General features: G+C 40.9%; 1 protein-coding gene across 2 annotated transcripts in view; it reads right to left on the bottom strand.

Annotated features, from left to right (window-relative positions):
• The window catches only part of RFX4 (regulatory factor X4), a 170,335-nt gene that overhangs the window by 36,300 nt on the left and 110,011 nt on the right, over positions 1-24,024 (bottom strand). For both annotated transcript variants that reach the window (XM_024127375.2, XM_024127376.1), the window contains 4 exons: positions 11,050-11,150; positions 8,973-9,031; positions 4,477-4,621; positions 82-176 (listed from right to left, as the gene is read on the bottom strand). In XM_024127375.2, the coding sequence (XP_023983143.1) occupies positions 82-176; positions 4,477-4,621; positions 8,973-9,031; positions 11,050-11,150 (400 nt within the window). The remainder of the gene's footprint in view (positions 1-81; positions 177-4,476; positions 4,622-8,972; positions 9,032-11,049; positions 11,151-24,024) is intronic.

The raw sequence follows: 24,024 nt of genomic DNA, 5'->3' as shown, positions 1-24,024 counted from the left end.
GCTCTGTATTACCCAAGCGCCATCAAGGCGAGTGATGGGCTGCCATACCCGGGCCTGCACCTTCCGCTTCAGCTTACCAACCTTCACAACACACCGGTCCACCATGGTGTCCAGCCACTCGATGTAGGACTCGATGGGAGACTGCTCCTCCAGGAGATGGTCGAACTCCTGATACACTGTCAAACAGAGGAGACACCACACACCATGCAGTTGTGTTTAAACACACACAGGTGTTAAAAGAACAAAGGAATACAACTGAATAAAATAAAAAACTCCAAAGTCTTAGCAGGGCATTCAAGGATTTAGAGAATACACCCCAACTTACCTTTCCAGGCTCATCTTCCATGCCTGTGAACACTTTAAGCCCTGGCCACCCCGGGTTACTTGCCATTCCTGCTTTTCTCAGGCAGTTCCCTCTGCTTAGACTGTTTTGTCTGTCACGAAACAGCTGAAATGATCCTCCGATGAAATCCTATTTACCCTCCCATGCCCCTTGCCGGCAGAACTGATCACTCTCCCTCTGTACTTTCACAGCACTTTACTATTTGCATTCTACCTTCACTACATCACTAAGAACACTGTTATAGTTAGGGGTGTGCATGGGTGTGTCCCCCTGCTACTTCTTTGCCTGATAGCTTTATTAGCTGGCACATTACCTGTGATATAGCTCTTATCCAGTACGCACTTGCTTGCATGACAGGGGAGATGCACTGCTGCCCTCTTGCTCTCTGCCCCGTGGTAAGGCACAGTTGACCATTCAAATGTTTCTGAACCACAACCATATTGGACAAGCAGCCTAACCAGCCTCTCAGTGCTTGACCCGTAGTAGATGCTTAATAAACATTTGTGTAAAGGAAACAATCACTGTGCCCTCAAGTTTCCATATGGGTCAAAGGAGGATCATCATATCACTTTACAACCTGTCTTCAGGTACAAGTCAAATAATTGAATAGAGAAGGACTCTGTAATCAGCGAAGCACTGCAGAAAGTAGAAACATTGCTGTGTGATGTCCAATCCGAAACATCTCTTCTTATTACATTTCTTTGTGTTTTTGTATGTGAAGCTCAGTAAATTAAACCACAATTCAGGATTCACATGTTCCTACAGTTTTCATTTGTCTGAGCAGCTTTTGTTGTCCCATTTTCCAGGACTGGCCAATCTGCTCTATTTTACTTAATTGATAACTGCTGCAAGAGGTCAGCTTCCAGGACCCGAAATCATATACTTTAGAATGAGAAAGGACTTAAAAAAACCCATTTAGTTGATCTGTCTCATTTGATAGGTGAGGAAGCTATGTCTTAGAGATCAGATGACCCCCTCAGAGTCAGAGGGTGAGGTGGTGGCAGAGCAGGAACTGGAACCCAGTGTCTGACTTTCTCTCTGGTGTTCCTTCACTCTTCACGGCACTGTCTGTGCGTCTGAGCCACTGTGCTTCAATCCGTGATGATAATGATCGAGATGGCAACGAAAGTGCTAACTGCCAACATTTACTGAGTGCTTGCCACATGCCAGGCACTCTCCTAAAATGTTTTCTACGGACACACTCTGACCTTAGACTACCCCTAGAATGTGAATGTCATAAGGCCAGGACCTAGAACAGTGCCTGGTACATAGTAGTTGCTCAAATGTTTGTTGAAAGGATGAACGGCCCACGGAGGTAGGTACTATTATTACCACCCCCCCAGCCTTTTGACAAAGGAGGCAAAAGAGGCACACAGAGATGAGTGACTTTCACAGCTGGTTAATGGCAGAGGCAAGTTTCAAACACAGCCTGACTCAAGTACTTGCCTCCCAACCTCTTCTCTACACTAGCTCTACGCTGTGTACCATGTATGTGGCACACATTGTCCCGTTTAATCCTTTTGCGTTATCCCCATTTTACAGATTTGGAAGCCAAGGTCACAGCGCACCACAGCCAGGGTTTGAATCAAGGTCTGTCGGGCATCCCAACTGCATGCTCTTACCACAGCACCACTTAAGACTCATTCTAATCATCATGCTCACGTCCCAATGTGTACTTTTTAATTTAAGGTAAGCCAGGCATCCCCAGCCAGCATCTACATCATGGATGTGATGGTAACCCCCTAAAGCAAGAATCTGCAGACTTGTCAATTGGTTGTAAGGAAAGGAGGGTGCAGCACACAGTTGCCCCTAGTCCTATTCAAACTGACCTTTGGTCCAGCTCATTGTGTTCAGGGACTTACTTCCCAGCTGTCTGGAAGGAGCAAGGATGACACCCGTGTGCCAGGCCATCTGCCTTCAGGCTTCCTCAATCCCCCTCATCCAGGCACTGCATCACATAGTATGTCCTCTTTGGTAAAACGCAGCCATTTGGAAATTACTTGTTCAACTTCTGATTTGCCATTAGCTCTAAGCTCCACGTGGGAAAGGCAGTGTCCATCCTATTCACTGCTCTTTGCTCAGCGTCTAACACAGTGCTAGACCGAGGACAGGCATTCACTAAGTACCAGGTGGGTTGCACTGAACCTCATTATGACTCCCTTCCTCTAGAGGCATACAATCACAGATTTAAAGGACAACATTCTGCCCCCAGCCTAAGAAAGCTAGAAGAGAAAGCCCCAAAAGGTTCTTTCTTGGAGAAGCAGCAGTGACCTTCGTGCTGCTCCAGCAAAGGCTCAGAGCCTGGTCCCTAAAACAAGCAATGGTGATTGTATTTTTCCTTATGAGTCTGGGTCACATTTTCTTCCCCCCATGAAAGGTGCTGAGGGGAGAAGAGAGCTGAGTCTAACGCTGCTAGGAGTGGTTAGCAGAACCAGGAAGTTGGATCATTCTGGTATTCCACCCATCTACTTGGTCCTCCACAAACATTGCTGGCCCCCGCCTCTACTCCTGGCCCTGTGTGAGGCCCTGGGGACATGGCCATCAGGAATATACCTAGCACTGTTAGGGTGCTCTTAGCCATGCTTTCCATTGCCTTCCAGAAGGAAAAACAGAACAGGAAGCATGATTGTAAGCACTTGGAAAGACCCTGGAACCTCTAAAGCTTGCCCACATCTCGTTATTTTTGTCTCCTCTGGCATGCGCTACTGCATGGCGGTGACACCAAAACTAGACCTGGGTTCCAGGTCTAGCTCTGCTACCTTGGGAAGGTTCACCACCTCTCTGGGGCTCAGTTTTCTCATCTGTAATACGGGGGTGATAAGTGAATCTTCCCCAAAGGGTTGATGTGGAGACTGAGATCATGACACAGGACCTGGCATAAACTAGGCACTCTATCAGCTGAATTATTATTTGTGACAATCTCTAAAATTCTTAACAGGGGGAAGCAGGCCGGAGGCTGTTGCACAGGAAGAAATAAGAGCCTGAGAGGAGCTCTGGGGTGACCAGGAAAGAAGCCCCAGGGAAGGTCCACGTGATCCAGTCCTTCAGCTGCTCCATCTGTTTTTGAAAAGAGGTCTCTAATAGGAACATCTTAGAGAACTCTGTTTATAAACATGACATGCTTAGGCTGAAGAAAGTTTTCCTTCAGGGCAACAGTGTTGAGGGGGTGTAGTGGAAACCTAAGGGGCTTGGGGCTCTCAGAAGAGTAGGCCCCTCTTCTCGGGGCGGGGGACAGCCACTCTGCAGCTTCCTGAATGTCACTATTAGGGCCTTGGGCCTCACCCCATCCAGAAGGCACAGCTGCTGCCATATCCCCCACATCCAGCACAGCCTCAGCACCAAGCTTTCCAAGAGCTGATGGGGGGGGACGGACTCACCCTCTGTCTTCATGCTCCCTTCCCCCGAGGCACAAGAAGGGAAGGCTCAGCAAAATAAGAAAGAAGCCAACAGACCCTGGTCCAGGGGATTCCCTGGGCAGAGGCTGTGATGGGCTGCTGAGGAACAGCACAGATGTGCTAAGAATGGTGGTGTTCTCTGGCCCTCCATGTCCTCTGCTGCTAAGAAGAGCAACCCGACCACATCAGGATAACGCCTGGAGCGGTACTTTCACCCTCTTTATCCACAGGGGCGTGAACGTGTATTCACAGAAGTGAATCACCTTCCATCCCCTTCTCAAACATCTACCACGATTGAGAGGTTCACCTGCCAGTAAATAGGTGGGCTGATTCCCATGACCCTCCACAGAAAAGTAGGCAGCATTTCCAGCTGCCTCCAGGCTGACATAATGACATACACTGAGAGAGGCAGCAAGCTTTTGTCCTCATTTGTTGATGCCACCTAGGGAACAGCACCTGGCATCGAGGGTCACGGGTGGGGCCTTTTGCCTGACATTGTGTGCCGCCCAATGCCCCAGCACCCATTTTCTCCAGCAAGGTTGACCCATGTCCTTGTAAATCAGCTATAGCCCCTCCATCTAGGCCGACCCATTTAACAGGAACAAGAGAGCGGATGGGATCCCAGGGAGAAGGACAGGGTGGGAATGCCACCTAATTATGTACCAAGATACTCTTTCTTTCTTTCTTTCTTTCTTTTTAAACAAATAAAAAGACACACGCCCTGGAAGAGCATCTTACACTGGATTATGAGCTTCCGGTGCTCATCTCGAGTGTCTTCCATGGTGTAAAGGGTTTGCTTGGTGATGCTGTTGAGGTCCACGTTCCTCCAGTCTTCCAGCATTTGGAATGTGATGTCTGCACTGTGGATCACTGTCCGAGATGCCTGGAATCCAATCCAATCAACTCATTAGCTCATGGGTTGTTAGGTTAAAACCCCCTCCTTTATTTCCTTTTAGTTCTTTTTAATGAATCTGCTTATGGTACTTTGCAAAGTACTTTGAAATTCAAGAAAACTCAGATGGTGAGTCTATAACCCAGAAGATCCGTATACCATTTTCTCTGTGGCTCTCTCCTCACATCTCTCTTTATAAGAAACTACCCCATGGTGGCCTAGGCCAGACCAAACCTGCTGTTCCCAGCCCCTTTGGTCTTGACCCCGTGGAACAATGGGATGAAGCCCAGAGATCTGTCAGCCTCCTGAGGTGAGCTTGTGGGCGAGAGCTCTGTGTTTAATAACCCGTGTCTCTAGCGTGTGAGAAGCAACAGGCTCAGATCTAGGAAGGGTCCTGCTACCCCTGGGCCTATGATAGATTCAACCCCAGAAATTTGACAGGGTGTATTTTTCATCTAAGTGCATTCTGAAGCAGTTTATGGTCTAGCTTTCTGCTTTTGCTTTTTGGTTTTTATGTAACTATAATAATTAAAAAAATATGAATAATTGAGATGGAAGAAAAGGAAACTATACCTTACGACTCAGTGGTCTTTTAATGTGGTCTGTGTGAATGTGAGAGTGTGTGAGTGTGTGTGTGTGTGTGTGTGTGTGTGTGTGTTTAATCTGTGGCTTCCTCAGCAACCCTCATAGTAGAACTTAAATTTGTAAGCTGGAACAATACTTGGAACAACAATACTTGGAACTACCAAGTTGTAACAATACTGATAAAAGCAAAGAAAAACACTTCCAGAATCATTTCCTTTACTTGCATGTTTTCAAAAATGTCTTTAATAAAACAAGATTTCAAAGACACATGGACATTGTAAGTCACCTAATGCTTATGAACTTCCAATCAAATGTAAATACTGACAACCCTTTTACATGTAGACTGTCTGAGCACAGGTAAAATAAAATCTTACTTAAATCATTGTAGAACTCTTTGCACAACACAGAGGCCTAGAATATATGAATATATGAAAAGTGAGTTGGGTTGGTTTCTAATGATAACTGAATGTGAAGGTCTAGGATTCTGGATTCAAATATACTTAGTTCAAATCCTGACCTTGCTACTGACCAGCTGATTGATTGGGGGCAGGCAAGCAGATTAACCTCAGTTTCCTGATCTATAAAATGGAGATGTAATAGTACCTATCTCTTCAGGAGGGCCACTGTTGAAGACTCCTTGGGATAATGCTTGCAAGGTGCACAGTTCAGGGAGTAAGAGCTCAATAAATGAGGCTCCTGTCATGCAGGTCGATTCTCTTTGTTGTGATCGCTCTGACACCCCAGGACCTTTGCACAAGGTGCTCCTGCTGCTGGAATGTTCTTCTCTCACCCTGCCCCGGCCACCCTGCCATCATGTGTGCTCCAAATTAAATGTAGTACCCATGGAGAGGGCTTCTCTAACCACATTATCTAAATAGGATCTAAAATGCCCCGTTATTCTCTGTTTCCATTCTCTTTCCTTCGTAACGCTTATCACTTTTCATTATTTTTTGTTGGGCAAGTACCACTAAGCGTAAGTGTCTGGCACACAGTAGGCACTCAAAAGATTTTGTGGGATGAGTGGCTGAGATATGAACGCCAAGTTGCTTGCTCAGTGTATCCAAAAGGGCCTGGGGCTTCCCTGGTGGCGCAGTGGTTGAGAGTCCGCCTGCCGATGCAGGGGACACGGGTTCGTGCCCCGGTCCGGGAGTATCCCACATGCCGCGGAGCGGCTGGGCCCGTGAGCCATGGCCGCTGAGCCTGCGCGTCCGGAGCCTGTGCTCCGCAACGGGAGAGGCCACAGCAGTGAGAGGCCCGCGTACCGCAAAACAAAACAAAACAAAACAAAAGGGCCTGAATAGTTGGCTCTTGGGTTTAAGTATCTGAGGGTGAGTTTTTGGCTGGATGTTGTTTAGTCTGACTTGCCTTGTGTGTGTTTAGGAAAGCTTGCTGGGATATTAGCTAAGATGTTCCATGGTGTTTCATTCCCAGCACTAACCCTAGTCCTTTGGCTGGTCCAGAAATGTGTCTGATAGCTGTCCAGTGAAGATGGAAAGATAGCAATTGCTGATTAAATTACGAACTGTCTATGTGAGAACTGGCGAGTGTGTGTGTGCGCATGCATGTGAGCATGCAGGTGGTTGTAGGCATGGGTGTGGATGCTTTTACCTACATGGTACATTAAAGGGTCAAAGGCCTTTCCAAACTTCTAAATGTCTAGTTTTAACTATGTCCTAAAACTGTATCTAGTTCCCTGATATGACCCAAGACCGGCTCTTCCAAGCTGGGAAGAAGAACCAGACGGCATGCACCCTCGGAAACAAGGCAGTCTTTCCTTTTTTCTTTTTTTTTTAAAAGAATAACTCAAATCAATTTATTTTATATACACATTAAAACCTTCTATATTTAATAAATGTGTAAGATACAAAGACAAAAATGAAAATTCCCAAGATCCAACACCCATGATGAATATGAGTTTCCCTGACCCAGAATGCACCATCATTAAGGTCGGGAAATATTTGCTTCCATCTAATTGCTGTTTTTGTTATTGTAAAATTATTATTGTTTTTGTTTTAAAAAGATACACATATTTATGCAATTGAAATTTAATAGAAAAAATTAAACAAGAAATTTTTGATCTTTATGTGTAGATACTATATGTTTAGTGATATTAATAGAACCCTCAGGCTTGTGTTGAGTCCCTCTTAAAACCTTTTGATGGACAGAGGTAGGATTTGAAAATTAACCCTGGCAGTGTTTCTTTATTTTGTTACTGTTCATTTTATTTCCTGAATCCCATTAACCTGTGAGGCTCTGCCTTACCCCAGAACAGTGCCCAGGTGTGGCCTCTGAAACAGTACAAACGTGGAAGGTTTCCCTCTGTGCCATTTATGCCAGGGGCAGGGATGGAACAGTGAGGTGTGTGTGTGGGTGGGTGGGTGGCAGTAGTTTTACACTTTCTGGTTCCTGGCCTGGAGCCTTCCTTCAGGCCACTCTAACTAGAGAACCCTCCCCCTCCCACCTTGACCTTGAGTAACCAACACCAACCCAGAACCAACAATATAAGGGAGAGGTTACAAACCCGAACACAGAAACAAGGCAGGCAGGTGAAGTGCATGAGTGAGGTGGGCGAAGTGGAAGAGAAAGCCGAGGTGATGAGAGGACCCTGCCTGCTGGAGAAAAGCTCGGCCCATCCAGCTGGTTATTGCCCTGGGGAAATTAGCTCTGGGGTTGCCAGCTCTTACAATTTTTCTACAGAAAATGTGGGTGTTTAGTTGTCATCTCCTAGTTTCAACTGTTAGTGACTAAGTAAAAAAAAATTTCTGAACATATGCCAATCAAACAAAAATAACCCCACACATCTGCGGGCCAGATTTGACCTGCAGCCACCAGTTTGTCCCCTGGGCTTTAAGGTCATTAATAGTTTAATGAATGTTAATGGCCTGCCTTAACAGACTTAGATTCCCTTCCTTGAGGTTCAAAATTAACAGAAATGCAAAACTTTATGCCATCAGTTAGAACTACAGAGCTACAGCGGGATCTTCCACTTTTTACTCTATGTATATACTTTCATTAATTAAAATTTTTTTAATAGTAAGCACATATCACTTTTGTGCTGAAAAGAACAGAAACCTGGGGAAAAAACAAAATTGGGGTGATTTTCCACCCCCCAGGCTACACGTGGCAATGGCTGGAGACATTCTTTTTTTTTTTTCTTTTGCGGTACGCAGGCCCCTCACTGTTGTGGCCTCTCCCATCGCGGAGCACAGGCTCCGGACGCGTAGGCGCAGCGGCCATGGCTCACGGGCCCAGCGACTCTCAACCACTGCACCACCAGGGAAGCCCCCTTTTTTTTTTTTTTTTTTTTTTTTTTTGCGTAGAGACATTCTTGACTGTCGCAACCAAAGTGGTACTTGGGGGTGGATGGTCTTACTGGCATCTAGTGGGTAGAGGCCAGGGATACCACTAAGCATCTACAATACACAAAGCAACTCCCCACAACAAAGAATTACCCAGCCCAAAAAGGCAACAGTGGCTGAGAAACCCCGATGTACTTAAGCAAAACACAAAACTTGTGGACCTAGAATATATGAAAGGTTAATGGGGAAATGATGTCAGAAATTATGCTGTATGTTAGTTGAAACTATTTAGTGATTGGCTGGTGTTTCAATTCCTTATCTGTAGAAATTTAAGATAATGGTGAGAGTGTACTATTAAACAACCACACCCTGACAGATCCTCTCCAGAGTTACTGTGGATTTGCCCCTCATTTGCAATGACTTAGCAGTAGTTAGAAAACATAACACAGGACAGCTACCTGGCAAAGGTGATTTAGTGATGTTTGCCGTCTCAGAATTTGGGAAAATCTTCTCGACACTGCAAGAAGAAAAGAGTGAGTATGAAATATTTTATGCTTTATGGTCCGACCTTGGATTTTCCGCAGGCCGATTTCAAAAAGTAGCTTCCTTGCTGCTTGCCTAACTTTGTCACTGTCCAACCCTATTTTCTGCACCCACTGGCAAAACCCTGCATTTGCTTCTTTGTTCTCCCATATGGACAACTATTTCCTAAGATGACGATATTTGGGGTACATATTTCAAAGTTGCCCACACTCCACACTGGCAGGTGTGAGAAATTGTGGCGTCAATCAACCGTGAGTAAAAGCAATTATTTACTTGTCTTTCATTTCGCTAATTGCAAGCTCAATCACTTCTCCCCATAAATAATTGCAGGAATCAAGTGGAAGCTTTGAAGAAGGCCCTTTAAAAAGTAGTATATCTACTAGGAAACCTTGATTGAGCAGGGTTGCTTCTAGGATAGAACCCTGGGTGGCACCTTGAATGTGGCTTTGCATTCATAATCTGTCGTTTTCATCCAACAGTCTCCACGACCTATTTGTATGGATGATCCTGGGTCCTATGCTGACATAATAGGCTGATGCTTTGAAGTGGGGTGATCTTATATCTGTAGATTTCGAAGCAGACAAGCCATGTGCCAGCCCAAGGTCTTCATCCTTACAGAGTCCTTTGGAGAGGTGTGTGTCTCCACTCCTTGCACGTTCTCGAAGTGCACCCCCAAGGCTCCCTGGGGAGAGTGGGCATCTCCAGGCTCCCATAGGTGGCAGGTCCAACAAACCGCCTGGCTTCGGACTTTCAACAGGTTTGCTTTGCCAGCGTAATTAAAATGGGCACGGGGCAGTCTTCTCATTAATTTCTGAACTGGTCAAGAAACAATCAGAAATTTCCCTGCGATTATTCTAATTTGTACTCAGAACCAGCTTGGTTGGAAAAATAGGGCATGGGGTGGAGGAATGGGGGGGGCAGGTGGAGTCGGGGGACAGATGAACTTCTAATTTTCCAGGCCGATCAATCGTTAATCCTTCTCCTTAATTACTTTTTCTTTAACTTTGTGATGTGGAATTTAGTGCTCATGAAAAGAAAAGAACTGAGAGCCGTGAAATAAAGCAGGCTTTATCAATAGGTGATGGGCACGGCAGGCGGCCTCAAAGCACGTCTGAAAGGGCCCCCTTTGCCTGTGGAGAGAGGGTAATTTGATCTCCTTCATTTTCCTTGCTGGCACTTATTTCGGGCAAGAATGGCCAGCTGTATTCAAATGGGGTTTTAAGAAACATATATCTTAAAACTTTATTTTGCTTAAAATCATTTCACCTTGGCTTAATAGCACGTGAGACTTCCCACAAGTAAAGACACATCGAGACGGAGAAACAGGACCAGTTTTCTCAGGCAAAATGAATGCTGGGGAATGAGTGGTGATGCTCAGCAGAGAAAAGATTCACAGTCCGAATCCCCCATGAGAAATATTAATTTTGCTTTCTCATTAGGCAGAGAATTAAATATGTGAAGCCCTGAAGCTCTTTTCTGTCTTCTATTACCCCCACTTTGTGGACAGGAGCTTGGGGGAAATCTCCGTTTTAGGGTCAGATAGGCGTGAGTTTGACTCCTGGCCCCTAATTACCATCTGTGTGGCTGTGTGGCTTTGGCGAAGTTTCTTTGCCTCTCGGCGCTTCACCTGTAGAAGAGGGATACTGTTTCCTACATTGCAGAGATGGGTGAGGATTAAATGGGAGAAGGAGTGTGGTGGTGACGGCAGAAACTCTGGCGTCAAACAGACCTAGGGGCCAATCCTGCCTCTGCTGCTTACTTCCTCTCTGAGCCTGTTTCATTTTCTGTAAAGGAGAGGTGTGCCACCCATAATAAACATTTTGTGAGGATTAACTAAGTTAATGCATGGAAAGTGCTAAGCATGATAGTTGGTGCTTTGTAAGAATCAGTAAATTCTTAGCTGTTATTATTATTTTATTAACAACCTATGTAAAATATGTGGCACTAAAATGTTACCCTCCCTTCCCCTCTGCTCCCAAACTTCATACTTACATTCAAACTTGATGTTTCGTAAATTTTCTGGGAGGTCATGGAGAGCCACCTTTAGCCACTCATCCAGCTGCTTGGCAAACTTTCGGATCACCTGAGTTAAGCTAGAAAGAGAAATGACATACGCTAAGTGCCTCGTGTGTTGCCCAGTCCTCCCCACAGGCCCCTACAGAGTCTTATTTCCTCTGATGGTGTTTTGACTGCAACCATTAGGTGCCACTGAAAGCAGCAACCTCAGGGACAGGGTCGGCAGCCCAAGCCCTGTGGAGAGCTGGTGGGTCTGAGAAGGGCGTGGACAGAATGTGCTCTGGTGCCCACGCTGGTCGACGAGGGAGACACAGCATACACAGGTGTGGGGAAAAGCCCACTGCAATGCTTGGCAGCATCCAGAACCCTGTTTGCGAGTAAGACACCATCCTTCGTGTTTTTGAAGAGGCTTGTGGGAGGGGTGATGACAGTGGGCAGTGGGCCTGAGAGCACCGTTTGCAATTGGCCTCTCCTCCTCATGCTGCCCAGTCTTGTTGGAGCTCCCCAGGCAGGCAGGAACCCCATCTGCAGTGTACTGCCACGCCTGCCCACCCAGCTGGGACTCAGGCTTACTACAATGTTTGCCTCTTGGCAGGAACTGGGAAGCAACAGTACATTTTTAAACTGACAAACAACCCTGACACAGACCCGGAAGCCATGTCAGATTTGGAAAGTCAAGGACTGTTTGGGGGCAGGAGGTGGGGGCGGGGGGCTAGAGGGGTGAAGGGTTGAGGGGGCAGTCGGTTGCAATATGAGACGGGAATTTGGAGTCGAGGAGACATTGAGCACCATTTTCAGGCTTTCACCATCAAAATCATCTGCTCATCACCATAGGTCCGGGGTCCTCCATGAGGTCCTCCTTAGTCATGCCGGCCACAAGGACCTCTCCCCACCCTCACCATCCACACCATCCTTGCCTTCCACCAACACCGCCTACCCTGCTCTCATTCAGTCCCCCTCGGATTCTCCCCCTAGCTGAGCAGTCCTAACTGTGTTCCTCTGCTCACTCACTCTTTCCTTTTCCATGACTTATTACAACCTTCTCCCTGCTCCTCTCACTTCCAAACCCCCACCTACCCCCTCTCCACCAGCAGGTGGCATCACCTCCTACTTCTCAGGGGAAACACCCCAAAAGAAGTCAGCCTTCCTGACAGAATCAAGGAGCCAGCCCCATCTCTTCCCCTCCTGCCTTCTCAGGAACCTTCCATTGCTGACTGCTCCTTCTACTGCATATTCACTTCTTCCTCTCTCTCGATCATTCCTCTTGTCATTTTAACGTGTTCAAAAATGTCTCAACTTAAAAACAAAAGACCTCTTCTTTCCTCACTCTGTCTCCTCAAGCTACTATCCTCTTTCTTCCACTTCACAGACATACTTCTTCAGAGTTCTCTAGACTCTCTGTCTCCTCTTCTTCACTTCTCATTCACTCCTCACCTCACTCTTGTACCTCTGCCTACAAAGCTCCCACCCAGGCAGCAACCTCCATCCACGACACAAACCCATAGACTCATTTTGGTCCTCACATTGCTTGACATCTGGCAGCATTTGGCTCTGTTAGCCCTTCCTCCTTTTGGAAACGTTTGCTTCACTTGGCATTTGTGACCCCCTCCATCTTCTGGCTACTTCTCCCCAGTCACAAAGCTCAGCCCCCTCTACCTGGCCATTACATCTTCCGGTTCTTCCAAGTCTAGTCCTGGGCCCTCTCTTATCACACTGTATTCCTTCCTTGGATAGTTTCTCCATGCCCACAGCTTCAGTCACCATCTCTAGAGCAGAGGACTTCAGAACTCTGGACCAACTGCATGCAGGACACGTCCATTTCAAAGCCCCAGAAGGTCCATCCAACTAAACGTGTCCAAACAGAATTCATCATTTCCCTATCAGACCTGGTTCTTTTCTGTGTTCTCTATTTCAGTGTGCACTCTACTTTGTTGAGTTTTGTTTTTAGCCTTTTTATTATGAAAAACTGCAAACCTTCCAATACCCATGACCCAGCATCAATAATTAGCAACATTTTGCCAGTTTAATTTATCACATGCTTCTTTTTCTTTTCTAGAGTGTTTTAAGCAAATTCACGATGTTAAGCATTTCTAACCAACAAGTTTTAAATATGTATTTATATACGTACATACATGCACACACAAACACTTAAAACCACAATGCCATTGTTATACCCAACAGAATGAATAGTAGTTCCTTAATATTATCTAACGCTGAGTCTGTACTCAAATTTCTCTATTCCTTTCAAAGACATCTTCTAGTTTGTCTGAATCAGGATCCAAACAAGTTCCACACATTGCATAAAAGATATAATTGCCTTGTTCTATTTCTCAAGCCTTTAAAAAAAATTCTATTTCATGCCATTGGTTTATTGGCAACATCATGTTATTTGTTCCATGGAATGCCGCACATTCTGATTTGGTTGATTTCTTCCTTGTAGTGACACTTAACTGTTCATTTATCCTGTGTGCTTCCTATAAACTGGGCATAAAAGGAGGAAAAAAAGAAACAAAAGCTGAAGGAACTAATAGAAAACAATTAGCAAGATAGAAGATTTTAATCCAACCATGTAAATTAATTACATTAAATATAAAGGTCTAGACATAGCAACTAAAAATTAGAAACTGTCATACTGGATAAAAAAGCAAGACCTCATTATATGTTGAGTATATGAAATCTACTTTAAATATGAAGACATAGAGTAACCGAGTGGAAAAAAGATATACCATGAAAACACTAATAAAAAAAAAAGCTGGAGTAGCTATCTTACTAATCAAAGTAAACTTCTGAACAAGAAATATTACCAATGATAAAGAAAGATATTACACTATGAAAAGTAGGCAATTCATCAAGAAGTCACAACAATCCTAATGTGTATGTACTTAATAGAGTTTCAAAATACACGAAGCAAAAACTGATAGAAGTAAAAAAAGAAATAGACAAATCCACAATTATTATTAGAGACATCTATACTCCTCTCTTGGTAAACTATAGAACAAATGGACAGAAAATCAACAAGGGCAAAGAAAACATAGAAAATGCTAACAAAAAACTTGACCTAATTGACATTTATAGAACATTCCACCATATGACAGCAGAATATACAGTCTTTTCAAGTACACATGGAATATTCACCAACATATTCTGGGCCATCAGACAAGTCTCAAAAAAATGTGAAAGAACTGATACAATACAACATATGTAACCTGACTATAAGAAAATTAAACTAGAAATAACAGAAAGATATCTCGAAAATCCTGAAATATTTGGAAATTAAACAACTCACTTCTAAATAACACATGAGTCAAAAAGAAAGTCACAAGGGAAAATATTTTAATTGAATTAAAATGAAAACATAACATCAAAATTTGTGGGATGCAGCTAAGCAGTGATTAGAGGAAAATTTATAGCATTAAAATGCTTTATTAGGAAAGTAGAAAGATTTATAATCAATGACATAAGCTTCCACTTAAAGAAAATAAAAAAAGAATAATATATTAAACTCAAAGCAAGAACACAAGATAAAAGCATATATCGATAATATTGAAAACAGAAAAACAGTAAGAAACCAAAGAAATCAGAGAAACTAAATGATGGTTTTTGGAGAAGATTAATAACATTGATAAACCTCTTGGGACACTGACCAAGAAAAAGAAAAGAAGATATAAACTACCCACATCAGGAATGAAAAAAGGGACATCACTACAGATCCTACAGATATTCAAAGGATAATAAGGAAATACTATGAACACGTTTAAGCTCATGGATTTAAAATTTTAGATAAAATTCTATACAAACTCTTACAGAAAAAGGAAGAGAAGGACTCATTTTATGAGGCCAGGATTACCCTGATACCTAAACCAGAAGACATTAAAAGAAAATAAAACTAAAGATCAATAACTCTCATGAATGTAAATCCTCAACAAAATATTAGCAATTCAGATGTAGCAATTATACATATGTATGAAACTATCATGACCAAGTGAGTTTACCCTGGGGATGAAAGCCTGTTTCAATATTTGAAAGTCAAACAATGTAACCCACCTTATTAACAAACTAAAGAAGAAAAACCATATGTTGATCTTGGTACAAAAAAGCTTTTAACAAAATTCAAAATCTTTTCATGATAAAAATTCTCAACAAACTAGAAACGGAAAGGAATTTCTCCAACCTGATAAAGTACATCCATAAAGAAAACCTATAGCTAGAAACATTTTTATAATGAATACTGAATGCTTTTCCTTAAGATCAGGGAAAACGCAAAAATGCCACCCCTACTTAAATGGGGACATCATTTGACAGGTGCAATAAGACGGGGAGAAAAGAGTATACAGATTGCAAATCAAGACATAAAAGTGTCTTTATTCCTAGAGTACATGATTATACTCATAGAAAATCCCAAAGAATCTACAAAAAAGCTATTAGAACTAACCAGTGAGTTTAATAGGATCTCATACAAGATCAACAAACAAAAATCAATCATTTTTCTTCAACTATCAATGAACAACTGGAAACTGAACTTTAAAAATAGTAGCATTTACAATAGCACCAAAACCCACAAAATAATTAGATATAAACATAGCAAGGTATGTACAAGATGTATTTGCTAAAAACTCCAAAACTACAAAACACCGATGAAGAATATTAAGGACCTAAATAGATGGAGAGATATACCACATTCATGGATTGGAAGACACAATATAGTTAGGATGTCAATTCTTTCAAAATTTATCTATAGATTCAATATAATCCTAAACAAAATTTCACAGAACTTTTTGCAGATTCTACAAACTTAATATGCAGAAGCAAAGGAACAGTTTTGAAAAAGAAGAACAAAGTTGGAGCACCCATTCTAACTGACTTTAAGACTTATTACAGGGCTTCCCTGGTGGCGCAGTGGTTGAGAGTCCGCCTGCCGATGCAGGGGATGCGGGTTCGTGCCCCGGTCCGGGAAGATCCCACATGCCACGAAGCGGCTGGGCCCGTGAGCCATGGCCACTGAGCCTGTGCGTCCGGAGCCTGTGCTCCTCAATGGGAGAGGCCACAACAGTGAGAGGCCCATGTACCGCAAAAAAAAAAAAAAAAAAAAAAGACTTATTACAAAGCCACAGTCATCACAACAGTGTGATATTGGTGAAAGGAGGACATATAAAGGAATGGAACAAAACTGAGAGTCCAGAAATATACACACACACACGGCCAAGTAAGTTCCCACAAAACTTCAATGTAATTCAATAAATAAAGGTTAAGTCTTTTTAACAATTGGTGCTACAATATTTGGACTTTCATCTGCAAAAAGCAGAAATGAACCTTTATCCCTACACCTTACACCATATGGAAAACTCAAAATGAACCAATGTGAAGTCTAAAAAATTATAAAATGTAAAAATTGTAAAACCTAAAACATCTAGAACATAATCTAGGAAAAAACTGTGACCTTTCTTGGCAAATGATTATTAGATATAACACCAAAAGCAAAATCCACCATATAAAATGTTGATAAATTGGACTTCACCAAAAGTTGAAAATTCTGCTCCTCAAGTGATGATTGTGTATAACATGAAAAGCCAAGCAAAGATTGAGAGAAAATAGTTTCAAAACACAAATCTGGAAAAGACCTTGTACCCAGAATATATAAAGAATTCTGCAACATCCATTTATGATAAAAACTCTCCGGAAAGTGGGCAGAGAGGGAACATACCTCAACATAATAAAGGTCATATATGACAAACCCATAGCTAACATCATACTCAATGGTGAAAAGCTGAAAGCATTTCCTCTAAGATCAGGAACAAGACAAGGATGCCCACCCTTGCCACTTCTACTCAACACAGTTTTGGAAGTGCTAGCCACAGCAATCATACAAGGAAAAGAAATAAAAGGAATCCAAATTGAAAAGGAAGAGTAAAACTGTCATTTTGCAGATGACATGATACTATACATAGAAAATCCTAAAGACACCACCAGAAAACTCCTAGAGGTCATCAATGAATTTGGTAAAGTTGCAGGATACAAAATTAATGCACAGAAGTCTCTTGCATTCCTATACACTAACAACAAAATAGCATGAAGAGAAATAAAGAAAACAATCCCATTTACCATCACAACAAAAAGAATAACATACCTAGGAATAAACCTACCTAAGGAGGCAAAAAACCTGTACTCCGAAAACTATAAGATGCTGATGAAAGAAATTGAAGATGACACAAACAGATGGAAAGATTTACTGTGTTCTTGGACTGGAAGAATCAATAATGTTAACATGGCCATACTACCAAGGTAATCTACAGATTCAATGCAATTCCTATCAAAATACCCATGACATTTTTCACAGAACTAGAACAAATAGTCCTAAAATTCATATGGAACTGAAAAAGATCCAGAATTGCCAAAGTAAACCTGAGAAAAAGAAAAAAGCTGGAGGTGTAACCCTTCCAGATTTCGGACTATACTACAAATCTACAGTAATCAAAACAGTATGGTACTGGCACAAAAACAGACACATAGTTCAACAGAACAGGATAGAAAGCCCAGAAATAAACCTATGCACTTATGATCAATTAATCTACAACAAAGGAGGCAAGAATATATATTGGAGAAAAGATGGTCTCTTCAATAAGTGGTGCTGGGAAAACTGGATAGCTACATGAATGAAATTAGAACATTCTCTAACACCATACACAAAAATAAACTCAAAATGGATTAAAGACCTAAATGTAAGACAGATACTATAAAACTACTAGAGGAAAACATAGGCAGAACATTCTGTGACATAAATGGCAAAATTTTGTTTTGATCCAACTCCTAGAGTAACAGAAACAAAAGCAAAAATAAATAAATGGGACCCAATTAAACTCAAAAGCTTTTGCACAGCAAAGGAAACCATAAAGAAAATGAAAAGACAACCTATGGAATGGGAGAAAATATTTGCAAATGATGCAACCAACAAGGGCTTGATTTCCAAAACATACAAACAGCTCATACAGCTCAACAACAACAAAAAACCAAACAACCCAATCAAAAAATGGGCAGAAGACCTAAACAGACATTTCTCCAAAGAAGACATACAGATGGCCAAATAGGCACATGAAAAGATGCTCAACATCACTAATTATTAGAGAAATGCAAATCAAAACTACAGTGAGGGGCTTCCCTGGTGGTGCAGTGGTTGAGAGTCCGCCTGCCGATGCAGGGGACATGGGTTCGTGCCCCGGTCCGGGAAGATCCCACACGCCCCTCATTTGCAATGACTTAGCAGTAGTTAGAAAACATAACACAGGACAGCTACCTGGCAAAGGTGATTTAGTGATGTTTGCCGTCTCAGAATTTGGGAAAATCTTCTCTGTTGGAGAAGCTAGGCCCATGAGCGGCTAGGGGCATATATTCAGACAAAACTATAATTTGCAAAGATATATGCACCCCTATGTTCATAGCAGCACTATTTACAATAGCCAAGACATGGAAACAACCTACATGTCCACTGACAGATGAATGGATAAAGAAGATGTGGTACATATACACAATGGAATACTACTCAGCCATAAAAAAGAATGAAATAATACCATTTGCAGCAAGATGGATGCAACTAGAGATTATCATACTAAGTGAATTAAGCCAGACAAAGACAAATGCCATATGATATCATGTATATGTGGAATCCGAAATATGGCACAAATGAACCTACCTACAAAACAGAAACAGATTCACAGACATAGAGGTTGCCAAGGGAGAGGGGGAGTAGGAGAGGGATGGACTGGAGTTTGGACTTAGTAGATGCAAACTATTACATATAGAATGGATAAACAACAAGATCCTACTGTATAGCACAGGGAACTATACTCGATATCGTGGGATAAACCATAATGGAAAAGAATATAAAAAAAGAATGTTTATATGTGTATAACTGAGTCACTTTGCTGTACAGCAGAAATTAACACAACATTGTAAATCAACTATACTTCAATTTAAAAAAAGAACTAATTACTGTTACACACAACAACATGGATTATGCTAAGCGAAGTTAAGTCAAACTCAAAAGGCTACTTACCATGTGATTCCATTTATATAAGATTTTGGAAAAGGTGAAAGTATAAGCACAGAAAATAAATGAGTGATTGCCAGGGGCTGCCAGTGAGGAGAGGCACTGACAAAATAGGGGAAGTTTTTGAAGTGATGAAACTATTTTATATTTTGTTGTGTACACCAAAAATGATGAATGTTAATGAATATAAGGTATACTTCAATAAACTTGAATTTAAAAAATAAAATTAAATTAAAAGCTATAAAATATAAATAATAATATAAAATAAACTGGTAGAACTAAGAACAAAAGTATCTGTTGTATCAATAAATGTATATGGGCTGGACTTACCTTGTAAGAGAAAAATATCAGATTGGATAATAAAACAAATTCTAATGGTTCTGTATATAAGTGAGTTATAAAGGTTAAAAATAAAAGGGTGGGCAAATGTATTCCCTCAGATGAAAACAAAAAGAAATTAGAGGTCATGATTTCAATATCAGACAAGTTAAATTCAGGGCCAAAAAAAATTAAATAAGACTTTATAATGCTAAGAGTGCAGTTTACAACGAAGATATTGTAATTCATAAGGAAGGCATTACAACTCACACTGAAGATGAAGCAGTTAGAAATATCAAAGCACTAACATTCAAAAACAAAATAATAGGAAATACAAGGTGAAATAGGTTGGCATACATTAGAAATCAGTCTTTAACTTACTAACCTTTCTCAGTCCATAACAGTCTAGGTGGACAAACACTAAGACAACATAAGAACTAAATAACAATAAATTTGGTCCAAATACATATATGTCAAAAAGTCTGTAAGAAGATACAGAGTGCTTCTTCAAGTGTAACAAAACTGACCATATATTAGACAACAAAATCTAAGCATAGTCTCAAAAGAAGAAACAGTTCAGAAAACAGTCTAATCATAAAGCAGTAAAGTTAAAATGAATAACATAACCAGAAAATAATATCTCCAAACAACTGGATATTTTTAAATGTTCTATTTAAATTCGTAGGACAAGAAGGAACTCCAAATCAATGTTGCAAAATATCTAGAAAATAACAGTATTAAAATATTACATATCAAAACCTATGAGATAAAGCTAAAATAGTGCTCAAAGGAAAAAGCCAAGCCTGAAATAATTATGTTACTAACCAAAAGTAAAAGAAAGTACATAGGGACTTCCCTGGGGATGCTGTGGTTAAGAATCCGCCTGCCAGACTTCCCTGGTGGCGCAGTGGTTAGGAATCCGCCTGCCAATGCAGGGGACATAGGTTCGAGCCCTGGTCCAGGAAGATCCCACAGCTGCGGAGCAATTAAGCCGGTGAGCCACAACTACTGAGCCCGTGTGCTGCAACTACTGAGCCCGTGTGCTGCAACTACTGAAGCTCATGCGCTTAGAGCCTGTGCTCCTCAAGAGAAGCCACCATGATGAGAATCCTGCGCACCACAATGAAGAGTAGCCTCCACTCGCCGCAACTAGAGAAAGCCCGCATGCAGCAACGAAGACCCAACGCAGCCAAAAACAAAAAAAAAAATCAGAAACAAAAAAAGACCTGCATCAGCAGGCGGACTCCCAACCACTGCACCACCAGGGAAGCCCAATTTTTTGGTCAATTTTTTTGGTCACTGATATAACCCAACTTTCTAGATCTGAGTCAGACACACAGGAGGCACTCAATAAATATGTGTTGGATAAATGAGTAATAGAGTAAACTTAAGAAAGGAAAAGGAGTTAAAAAAATAAAGGCAGGGCTTCCCTGGTGGCGCAGAGGTTGAGAATCCGCCTGCCAATGCAGGGGACACGGGCTTGATCCCTGGTCCGGGAAGATCCCACATGCCACGGACCAACTAAGCCCGTGTGTCACAACTACTGAGCCTGCACTCTAGAGCCTGTGAGCCACAACTACTGAGTCTGCATGCCACAACTACTGAGGACCCGTGCCTGGAGCCCGTGCTCGGCAACAACAGAAGCCACCACGATAAGAAGCCTGCGCACTGCAACGAATAGTAGCCCGTGCTCACTGCAACTAGAGAAAGGCTGCACGCAGCAACAAAGACCCCATGCAGCCAAAAATAAATAAATAAAATAAATATATTTATTAATAAATAAATAAAATAAAGGTAGAAATTAATACGTCAGAAAAAAAGAAATAATAATAATACCAATAAATACATCCAAGAGCTTTTGCCTTGAAAAAAATTAAACCAATTAGGTAACCTATTCACAAAGAAATGGCAGAAAACACAACTACACAAACAAAAATGCAGTAAAACAGAAATAATCACAGACACAAAGGAAACTCAATGAATCTACAAACCCACTTTGTTCAACCCTAAGCAAGTAAATTTAAAGATTTGGAAGAATTTGATAATTTTCTAGGAAAATATAATTTACCAAAACTTACCTCAGAGAAGATAGAAAACCTAAATTGACCAATTACTATATGAAAAAAAGAAGAAAAATTTCACAGATTTACTCCCACAAAACACTCGGCCCAGATGCCTTCAAAGAGAAATTAATTCTGTGTAATCTGCAAGAGCAAATAATTTCAACACTATTTAAACTGTTTCAGACCTTAGGAAAAAAAGTAGGGGCAGAGGGAATCTTCCAGATTCCTTTTAAGAAGGAAAAATAACGTTGATACCAACAACTGACAAAGATTCAACAAAAAAGAAAAGTGCAAACCAATCTCACTTCCGACTCCTGATGCAGAAATCCTAAATAAAATAGCAAATAAAATCCTGCAACACATGAAAGAAAATAATATACTACGAGTAAGTGGGGTGTATTCTAGGAATTCAAGAATGGTTCAATATTAGGATATGGATAATATGATCACTTCTATAGATGATGGAAAGCACTGGATAATATGCAACAACCATTCTTCATCAAAAGTTTAATGAAATAAGAAAATACAGATATTCCTTAGCATGACAGAATATCTCATTCTTAATCCAAAGCCAGCATCATGTTTAACCAAGAAACACTAGATGCATTCTCATTAAAGTCAAGAGCTCTTAACATGTTCTTGAGGAATAAGCCAACATAATTAGATAAGAGAAATAAATTAGAAAGAGATTTTTAGGTAATATAATTCTAAACCTGGAAAATTTAAGAGAAGCCCCCCAAAGGAATACAACATTAAGATAGTTAAATTTAAAACAGTCAGTCCAAATATAACACATAGAAACCAATAGCTTTCATATATATAAACAACCTCCAGTCAAGAGATATGGAGGAAAAGACTGCATTTACAATAGCAACAAAAAAAAGTTAAGAAGGAATTTAATTTTAAATATATATATGATTTATATGAAAAAATATTTACAACATTCCTGAAGGCCACAAAATTTAAGACCAGAATAAATGGCAAGGCAAACAGTGTTCTTTTCTAGGAATTCTCAACACCATAAAGATATAATTCTCCCTAAATTAATCTATAAATGTAATGTAATCCCAATGAACATACATATATTTATATATAAATTTTTATATGTATATAAATACTTAAATAGACAAACTGATCCTAAGGTAGTTTATATGGAAAAATAAGAGACAATAACAGGAAAATTCTACAAACAGAAGTAAGTATGAGGAGCTAGCCTATTAAATATTAAAATATGTTTAAAAGCACAAAACTTAAAGACAGCGTGACCCTGGAACATGAATATATAGAAATATCTATGGTATAGGCTAGCAAGTCTAGAAATAGCACCAATACATATAACATTTACTACATTAAATAGGAGGCACCTCAAATCTGCAAAGAGAAAATGGAATAGTTAACATATGTATCGGTACAAGGAGAGCTGTTGGGGAAAAAATGAAGCCATACTGTACGTCTTACACAAGGATGAATTCCAAATTGGATAAAAGTTCAAAAGTACAAAATCAAAGCATAAAGTTTGTAGGATAAGCCATGGGAAAATTATTTTGTAACTGGAGTGGGAAAGACTTCTAAAACAATGATACAAAATCCAGAAGCCATAAAAACAAGGACAGATAAAGTCAACTACACAAATATATTTTCTGTATGGCAAAAACAAAAGAACAAAATGAGAATATATTTGCAACTCTTATTACAGATAAATGGTTAATATTCCTAAAAAATAAAGAGCTCTTAAAAATCAATGAGATAGCCTCATCCACCACAGGGCAGATAGCAGAAGCAAGAAGAACTACAATCCTGCAGCCTGTGGAACAAAAACCACATTCACAGAAAGATAGACAAGATGAAAAGGCAGAGGGCTATGTACCAGATGAAGGAACAAGATAAAACCCCAGAAAAACAACTAAATGAAGTGGAGATAGGCAACCTTCTAAAAAAGAATTCAGAAAAATGAGAGTGAAGATGATCCAGGACATCGGAAAAACAATGGCGGCACAGAACGAGAAGATACAAGAAATGTTTAACAAAGACCTAGAAGAATTAAAGAACAAATGATACAAAATCCAGAAGCCATAAAAACAAGGACTCATAAATTCAACTACACAAATATATTTTCTGTATGGCAAAAACAAAAGAACAAAATGAGAATATATTTGCAACTCTTATTACAGATAAATGGTTAATATTCCTAAAAAATAAAGAGCTCTTAAAAATCAATGAGATAGCCTCATCCACCACAGGGCAGATAGCAGAAGCAAGAAGAACTACAATCCTGCAGCCTGTGGAACAAAAACCACATTCACAGAAAGATAGACAAGATGAAAAGGCAGAGGGCTATGTACCAGATGAAGGAACAAGATAAAACCCCAGAAAAACAACTAAATGAAGTGGAGATAGGCAACCTTCTAAAAAAGAATTCAGAAAAATGAGAGTGAAGATGATCCAGGACATCGGAAAAACAATGGCGGCACAGAACGAGAAGATACAAGAAATGTTTAACAAAGACCTAGAAGAATTAAAGAACAAACA

Source organism: Physeter macrocephalus, chromosome 6 (genome assembly GCF_002837175.3).
Source record: "Physeter macrocephalus isolate SW-GA chromosome 6, ASM283717v5, whole genome shotgun sequence".
NCBI lineage: Eukaryota > Metazoa > Chordata > Mammalia > Artiodactyla > Physeteridae > Physeter > Physeter macrocephalus.
Note: the sequence above shows the minus strand (reverse complement) of the source record. Positions and strands in the feature narration are given on the sequence as shown.